Source organism: Camelus ferus, chromosome 10, assembly GCF_009834535.1.
Source record: "Camelus ferus isolate YT-003-E chromosome 10, BCGSAC_Cfer_1.0, whole genome shotgun sequence".
In the NCBI taxonomy this organism is placed as follows: Eukaryota; Metazoa; Chordata; class Mammalia; order Artiodactyla; family Camelidae; genus Camelus; species Camelus ferus.
The window spans coordinates 32,381,820-32,390,959 of NC_045705.1; the positions used below are offsets into that span (position 1 = coordinate 32,381,820).

At 40.0% G+C, this 9,140-nt stretch overlaps 1 protein-coding gene across 1 annotated transcript; it reads left to right on the forward strand.

Moving 5' to 3' along the window:
- Positions 1–5,830: 5,830 nt before the first annotated feature.
- Positions 5,831–9,140, forward strand: LOC102506606 (olfactory receptor 8J2). Its single transcript, XM_006192506.2, has one exon. It carries the CDS (start codon positions 8,193–8,195, stop codon positions 9,138–9,140), a length of 948 nt encoding a protein of 315 aa, XP_006192568.1. The 5' UTR covers positions 5,831–8,192.

The following is a 9,140-nucleotide window of genomic DNA, read 5'->3' on the forward strand; positions in this document are numbered from 1 at the left end:
CCAGATGTTTTTCTTTAGATGTTTTGCTTCAGAGAGGTTAAGGAATCTAGATAAACAGGATCTAGTTAATGGCCGGAATGATAAGGATCTTAAAAGCTATAGTTAAAATGTTTTGCTAGAAATTGTAAACCTTGAAGATTGAGACATTTGTCTTTTACAACTGGACATGTAAAAGATCAATAAAAGTAGAAATAGTATATAAGTAGCTTGAAAAATAAAGCGGGCGGCGACTTTTAGCCTAGCGTCTTGCAGGCTTGAAGTGCATCCCTCTCAACCCCACTCTTTGTCTTGTCTCTTTCTTTCTCAGTCTCTCAGCCACACCATCAGGACCTGTTGACTCGCCGGCTGGCCCCGGCAAGTGGCGCCTGAACAGGGACCTGAATTGGCGTTGTGGGCTGTGATGACCGCCGCCAAAAAAGAGAGGTGAGTACTCCGGAGTCTTCGTATTAAGAAATTAAAATTAACAGAGAAACTGTTGTCGGCGGGGAGAGTATATCGAGAGTGAAATGGGGCAAAGTAGTAGTAGGGGTTTATTTGTACAAATGTTAAAAATGATGCTACGAGAAAGGGAAATTCAGGTTACTAAACAAAGACTGGAGCAATTTTTAATGTTCGTAGAAGAGGTCTGCCCTTGGTTTCCAGAACAAGGCACTGTAAATTTGAAAACATGGAAAAAGGTCGGGATAAAGTTACATGATTTTTATACAGCCCATGGCCCCAATAAAGTTCCAGCCGATGCTTTTCCTCTTTGGCAACTGATTAGAGATTGTTTAGATCCTGCACCTAAAGGAGAAAAAATGAGAAATATTAAAAGAGAAGAAAAAGAAATAGAGTGTACTCCATCTGCACCTCCAGAGCCTCTTAATGAGGAGGTAAAAAATGATAAATTGTCTGTTTCTCAGGGTTTGCCACCCGCTGACCCGTTTGACTCTGAGTTAGATCCTGCAGATCAAGCAGAATTAGAAGAGCAAGCTGCTTGTTATCATCATGATGATCCTTGGGGAGTTTTTCTTAATACAGAACAAAATAAATTTGACTTTTCTAAACTTAAGGATTTAATTACTGATTGCATACGACAAAACAAAATGGAAGAAAGGTCTAATGTTAATTCTTTACTTCCCCCTCCTTTGCCTCCACCTCCCAGTTATTCTCCTTCTATTATTGCCGGTTTAGATCCACCTCCAGTAAATAATATTTTAACAACGTCTTCAGGAGAAAAGGCAACAATGGAAATTTTGAGTCCTCTACAAAAGGCTTTGCGGCAGGCTAATAAAGAGGGAGAGGTTCTCCCCGGTTTTCAAACAATGTACCCAGTTTTTGAGAATGCTCAACAGCAACACTATTATGAACCCATACCTTTCAAACAGCTAAAAAAACTAAAGATAGCCTGTGCCCAATATGGGCCTACAGCACCTTTCACACAGGCTATAATAGAATCCTTAGGAAATCAGTTTTTGCCTCCTAATGATTGGAAGCAAGTAGCTCGAGCATGCCTTTCAGGAGGTAATTATCTGCTCTGGAAATCTGAGTTTTATGAAAATTGTGCTGCTACTGCTGCTCTTAACCATCAGCTGAATATTCAAATTTCTTTTGAAATGATGACAGGAGAGGGACAATATAAGGATACTAATTCTCAACTTACTTATCCTCCCGGAGCTTATCCTCAGATAAATACAGCTGCCTTGAAGGCATGGGAAAAATTACCAAATTCAAAAAATAAGACTGAGGATTTGTCAAAAGTGCGACAGGGTCCTGATGAGCCTTATCAGGATTTTGTTGCTCGACTAATGGAAACAATTGGGAAAATTATAGGAGATGAACAGGCTGGTATGGTATTAGCAAAACAGCTGGCATATGAGAATGCCAATTCCGCTTGTCAAGCTGCTTTAAGGCCTTATAAAAAAAAAAGGGGCATTTAGCTGATTATATTCGCATTTGTGCAGACATTGGACCCTCATATGTACAAGGGGTGGCCATTGCCGCCGCCTTGCAAGGAAAAACTATGAAAGAAATTTTGTCTCAACAAAATAAAACAAAAAAGGGGTTCCAAGGAACCTCCCGAGTTGCTGGCCCACCTGGTAGTTGTTATGCTTGTGGACAAATGGGCCATAAGGCGAATCAATGCCTGAGAAGAGGCCAGCAGCCTGTTGGACAATCTACATTAATTACAGCTCCTGGGACATGTCCAAAATGTAAAAAGGGGAAACACTGGGCTAAAGATTGTAGATCTAAAACTGATATTAACGGTCAGCCTATTAGTTCGGGAAACTGGGTGAGGGGCCAGCCCTAGGCCCCGAAACAATGTTATGGGGCCATTCAGACTCCTCCAGGAGTCAGTCACAACCCATTTCTTCCAGGGCAACTATTACAGACCTCTTCAGAGCTACCGAAGGAAGCGCAGGATTGGACCTCTGTGCCACCTCCTATACAGTATTAACTCCTGATGTGGGAATGCAAGCTTTACCTACAGGGATTTACAGCCCTTTACCTTCTGGCACCATTGGTCTCTTGTTAGGGCGGAGCAGTACTACTATGAAAGGGCTCCTAGTGGCCCCCGGAGTTATTGATGCTGATTATGAGGAAAAAATTAAAGTAATGGCTCATTCACCGAAAACCATAACTGCCATTCCATCAGGTCAGAGAATTGCTCAATTAATCTTATTACCCACTGTACCTATGGGAAAAATTAAGTCCTATAAAAAAAGAGGTACATCAGGATTTGGGTCCTTAGATTTATATCGGGTACAACAAATTGGAAGTCAGCGCCCGGAATTATGTCTTGAGGTGCAAGGTAAAAAGTTCAAAGGGATTTTAGATACGGGGGCCAACATATCAGTTATAGCTACACATAATTGGCCACGAACGTGGCCCAAACAGGTGGCTATTTCTACTTTACAAGGCATAGGACAGACTCATAATCCTGAGCAAAGTTCTGCAGTTTTAACTTGGAAAAATGCTAAAGGGCATTCAGGAACTTTTCAACCATATATTCTGCCCGGTCTGCCAGTAAATTTATGGGGCAGAGATGTCATGTCACACATGGGTGTTTTTCTCTACAGTCCTAATAATATTGTAGCTAATCAGTTGTTCACTCAGGGTTTGCTTCCCCATGAAGGCCTAGGAAAGAACAATCAAGGCATTAAGTATCCGATAGAGGTACAAATCAAGAATAATAGAAAAGGATTAGGGTATTTTTAGCAGGGGCCTTTGACTGTCCTGCAACCCATGCTGATCCAATTATTTGGAATACTGACGAGCCAGTTTGGGTTGATCAATGGCCCCTCACTCAAGAAAAAATTTTTGCCGCAAAACAATTGGTGCAGAAACAATTAGATAGCGGACATATAGCTCCTTCTAATTCACCTTGGAATTCTCCTATTTTTGTCATTAAGAAAAAATCTGGCAAATGGAGATTACTGCAGGACTTCAAAAAAGTAAATGAAACCATGGAGCTAATGGGAGCATTACAACCTGGACTCCCTAGCCCTATGGCTATACCCGATGGGACTTATAAAATTATTATAGACTTAAAAGATTATTTTTATACGATTCCTTTACATCCTGATGATTGTAAACATTTTGCCTTCAGTGTCCCTTCTAATAATTTTAAGGAACCCATGCGACGATATCATTGGCTTGTTTTACCACAAGGTATGACTAATAGTCCTACCTTATGTCAAAAATTTGTTGCTACTGCTCTTAATTCCACTCAAAAACGATATCCTGATGTTTATATGATACATTATATGGATGATATTTTACTTGCACATCAAAATGAAGGATTTCTTTTAACCATGTTTGATCAAATGCTTCAATCTTTAAAAAAATGTGGTTTACAGATAGCAGACAAAAAAATTCAACGTTATTGTCCCTATGCTTACCTGGGGTTTCGTTTGCATAAACATACATTTCAGACTCAAAAAATTCAACTACGGACGGATTCATTGCTCACACTTAATGATTTTCAAAAATTATTGGGAGATATAAATTGGATACATTCTTATTTAAAATTAACTACTGGAATATTAAAACCTTTGTTTGATATATTAAAAGGTAATTCTGACCCACGATCCCCTCGACAACTTACAGAAAAAGCTTGTGAAACATTACATTTGGTTGAAAATGCTATTAAACAACAACAAATTTCCTATTGTGACTATACTAAAAAATGGGGGTTACTTATCTTACCTACAGCCCATATGCCTATGGGGGTCTTATATCAAAATGCACCAATGTTTTGGATACATATACATACTTCCCCTTCTAAGGCTTTGGCTCCATATCCTGACTTAATTTGTTCCCTTATAGCAGAAGGACGTCGTACCTCTGTTCTTTATCTAGGACGTGAACCTGCATGTATTTGTCTACCATATACTACTGAGCAACAGACATGGTTAAAACAATTTAATGACTCTTGGGCTATTGCTCTGACTCATTTTCCGGGAAGACTTACTACTCATTACCCTGCTAATAAACTTATTCAATTTACAAAAATGCATCCTTTTCTTTTTCCAAAATGTATAGCTCTTACTCCTCTTCCGTCGGCTGTAAATGTTTTTACAGATGGTTCCTCTAATGGCATTGCTGCCTATAAAATTGATGATAAAATTATATCCTGGAATACTTCTCAATCTTCAACACAGGTGGTTGAGCTTCTGGCTGTGCAAGCTGCATTGTTAGCAGTTCAAAATTCACCTTGTAACTTGTTTTCTGACAGTCAATACATCGTTCATGCTCTTCAAATTTTAAAAACTGTCCCTTTTATAGGCACTGTTAATACTTACGTTAATCAGTTGTTTTTCGATATACAGCAGCTCCTGCGATCTCGTCAACATCCCTGTTATTTTGGACATCTTCGAGCTCATACAAACCTTCCAGGCCCTTTAGCCTCTGGTAATGCTCAAGTTGACGATGCTACTCAAATTTATTCTCTTACAGCTTATCAATTGGCTCAACAGTCACATGCCCTGCATCATCAAAATAGTCATAGTCTGCGTCTACAATTTAAAATTCCTCGTGAAGCTGCTCGCCAAATTGTGAAATCTTGCATACGTTGCCCTCAATTTACTTCTGTTCCTCATTATGGCATAAATCCTCGAGGGCTCCTTCCTAATCATCTATGGCAAATGGATGTAACCTATATAAAAAAATTTCACAATACCCCTTATGTTCATGTTACCATTGATACATTTTCCGGGTTTCTTCATGCCACTTTACAAACGGGTGAAGCCAGTAAGCATTGTATTGCCCATGTTCTTAAGTGCCTTGCTATTATGGGCCAACCAAAAATTATTAAAACTGATAATGGTCCAGGTTATACTGGCAAAATGTTTCAAACCTTTTGTACAAGGCTACAAATTTGTCACAAAACTGGTATTCCTTATAATCCTCAGGGACAAGGCATTGTTGAACGCAGCCACCAAACACTAAAACATCAATTACTTAAAATAAAAAAGGGGGAATTATATCCCTCCTCTCCACAAAACCAGCTAAATCATGCTTTATTTGTTTTAAATTTTTTAACTTTCGATATTCAAGGGAAATCTGCGGCACAACGACTGTGGGGAGCGGTTCCTGCTCGACGCCCTATGGTAAAATGGAAGGATCCTCTTACTAATGTATGGGCTGGCCCTGATCCGGTTTTGATATGGGGGAGAGGCCATGTTTGTGTTTTTCCACAGGATGCCAAGGCGCCACGCTGGCTCCCGGAAAGGCTGGTACGCGCGACGGAGGAAATCAGTGATAAAAGGAATGAAGCAGATGCAGCTTTAGGACAAGACACCTCTACCGACGACACAACAAGTCCAGCAATTGATCCAACATGCTAATCACATTGCTAATACTACAGATCATCCACAAACATCATTAATGTGCTTAGTAGTTGGCCTGGCTTAGTAGTTGGCCTGCTCCATCGCTGTTATGCCAGTCCCAGGAGCAAGAGGGAACGTCTTTTTATCTTGGGCACAGTCCTGTGCTGAATTTTACAATTCATCTGATTGTTGGGTATGTAGTGCTATGCCGCTGTCAGTGGGAAGCCTCCCATGGTGGGTAGCCCCCTTACAAACAAAAGATCTTTCAGCAGTTTGCGATTTTTTAAGACAACAAAAAGAAATATATTCCATGCTAAAATCCCAAAATGTTTCGGCTCTTGCATGGTGTTCACAGTCTGATTGTAACAGTGAGGTTATATTTGATGTCAATATAACTAATATGGATGCTATGGACATTTACATTCATGAACTGAATTCTACTAATAAGAATGAAAAAGGAGGACGTCACAGAACCGCTCGTTTTCAAGATAAATTTTATCAAATATGGGACCAATTTATGTGGATGACGTCTGAAACTGGACAATTAATCAGTTCAGCTGACATTTGCTGGGAACAAAAGGAACAAAAATGTGGCTACAATCATATGAACTTATCCAACAAGGACTGGAGGTACATGGGAAAAATTGCACCAAAATTATGTAAACTAATTGTGGATGTTACTTTTGATTGTAATAAGCCTTTTAGTTGGCCCGGTTCTGATTGAAATAACCCTGGCCTACTATGGTCTGCACCTAATGGCACTAAATGGTTATGTGAAAAAAATGTTTGGCCTTGGTTACCTGTGGGATGGGTTGGCCGTTGTACACTTGGTTTTGTCATGGCTCCAGGAAGAATTGTAAAAACTGTTGATAGTATCCCAGCTAATTTACCCAACTTGCATGCCCGCTGGGGAAGATCTGTATTTGATTGGTATGATTATTTGGCATCTATATTTATACCTCCATTGGGTAATATAGAGATAATGACTAAAGTTGATGCACTGACCAATTTTACTCAAAAGGCCCTCTTAGATGTAAAACGGGCTATTGAAGATTTAAATGAGGAGCAAAAACAAATGAGAAAAGCTGTTATACAAAACAGGATGGCTTTGGATATTATTACTGCTACACAAGGAGAAACTTGTGCCATTATAAAGTTTCATACCGGATGTTGTGTGTTCATACCTGATTTATCTGAGAATGTATCCCGAGCTGTTGAAGACATACAAAGACAAGTTAAGGCGATGGATCATCCTAAATCACCCCTTTTTTAATCAATTTATAGAATGGTTTAAGACTGATTGGTGAAAACATGTTTTTGTGATTATTGTTGTAATATTGATCATTTTGTGTTGTGGACCTTGTATGGTACGATGTCTGTCTGATTTTATAACTCAACGAATGCTGATGTTTACCCAAATCACTTTTAAGAAAAAATTATCAATATAACACTCTTTCCTTGACCTCTCCGTAGCTTATTAGTCCTAAAATAAAAAAGGGAGAGCTGCGGGGAGCCACCTCACAACCTGAGGGCTGAGGGCAAAGAGAAAAGGCCTAAAAACCTTGAAGTGCTGAAAGCAGGGCTCTGGGAAAGGTCAAAGAGACATTCCCTGTCCCGCCACCCCGAGAGTTAATAAAGTTAAATGGCCACCAGATGTTTTTCTTTAGATGTTCTGCTTCAGAGAGGTTAAGGAATCTAGATAAACAGGATCTAGTTAATGGCCGGAATGATAAGGATCTTAAAAGCTATAGTTAAAATGTTTTGCTAGAAATTGTAAACCTTGAAGATTGAGACATTTGTCTTTTACAACTGGACATGTAAAAGATCGATAACAGTAGAAATAGTATATAAGTAGCTTGAAAAATAAAGCGGGCGGCGACTTTTAGCCTAGCGTCTTGCAGGCTTGAAGTGCGTCCCTCTCGACCCCACTCTTTGTCTTGTCTCTTTCTTTCTCAGTCTCTCAGCCACACCATCAGGACCTGTTGACTCGCTGGCTGGCCCCGGCATACATGCTGGTATATATCCATGAAATATATATTAATATAGCTAATAACATTATAAATATTATTACATATAATAATATGATAAATTAATATATAGTCATCCAACATAAACTATATACAATGTGAATAAATGCATTAAGAGCTTGGTCAAGCAATTCTAAGATCCAAAATGCATTTCTTGAGAGTTGGTATCCCTAAATTTTATAAAAAGATGAGATGAAAAACAATTAAGAAAGATCAGAAACTTTTATGTGTTGGTGAGCCAAAGAAGACTGATTTTAAATGAAACATTAAATAACAACCTGTCATCTAAATAGTATTTTATTGTCCATTAAATTCTTTCCATTTTCTCCATTATAAGAGGAAAGCAACAAAATAAATGGCTCCCGGGAATCTCACTCAAGTGACAGAATTCATGCTAATGGGAGTCTCAGACCGTCCGGGGCTCCAGATCCCGCTTTTCTGCGTGTTCCTGGTCATCTACGGGCTGACCGTGGCAGGAAACGTGGGCATCATCACTCTTACTAATGTTGACGCCCAGCTTCAAACCCCCATGTACTTTTTCCTCCGGCACTTGGCCATCATCAATCTTGGCAATTCTACCGTCATTGCCCCTAAAATGCTGGTGAACTTCTTGGCTACAAAGAAAACCATATCTTACTATGGATGTGCAGCCCAACTGGGTGGGTTCTTAGTTTTTATCATGGCTGAGATTTTCATGCTGGCTGCCATGGCTTACGACCGCTACGTGGCGATTTGCAACCCCCTGCTCTACACCGTGGTGGTCTCCCCGCAGACCTGCCTCCTGCTGGCGTCCCTCACGTACCTCTATAGCCTGACCACCGCGCTGACTGTCTCCTCCTGTGTGTTCTCTGTGTCCTACTGCTCCTCCAATGTGATCAATCATTTTTACTGTGATAACGTCCCCTTGTTAGCATTGTCCTGCTCTGAGACCTACAATCCAGAAACAGCAGTGTTTACCTTTTCAGGGACCAACTTGTTTTTCTCTATAATTATTGTTCTCACATCATACTTCAACATTGCCCTGGCCATTTTGAGGATGCGTTCGTCAGAGGGGCGATGGAAAGCCTTTTCCACCTGTGCTTCCCACATGATGGCTGTCACTGTGTTTTATGGGACTCTCCTCTTCATGTATCTGCAGCCAAGCACCAACCACTCATTGGATACTAATAAAATGGCCTCCGACTTCTACATGCTAGTGATTCCAATGCTGAACCCCCTCATTTACAGCCTAAGGAACAAGGATGTGAAGGATGCATTGAAGAGATTCCTGGATAACCCATGTCATTCACTCAAAATAGTATAA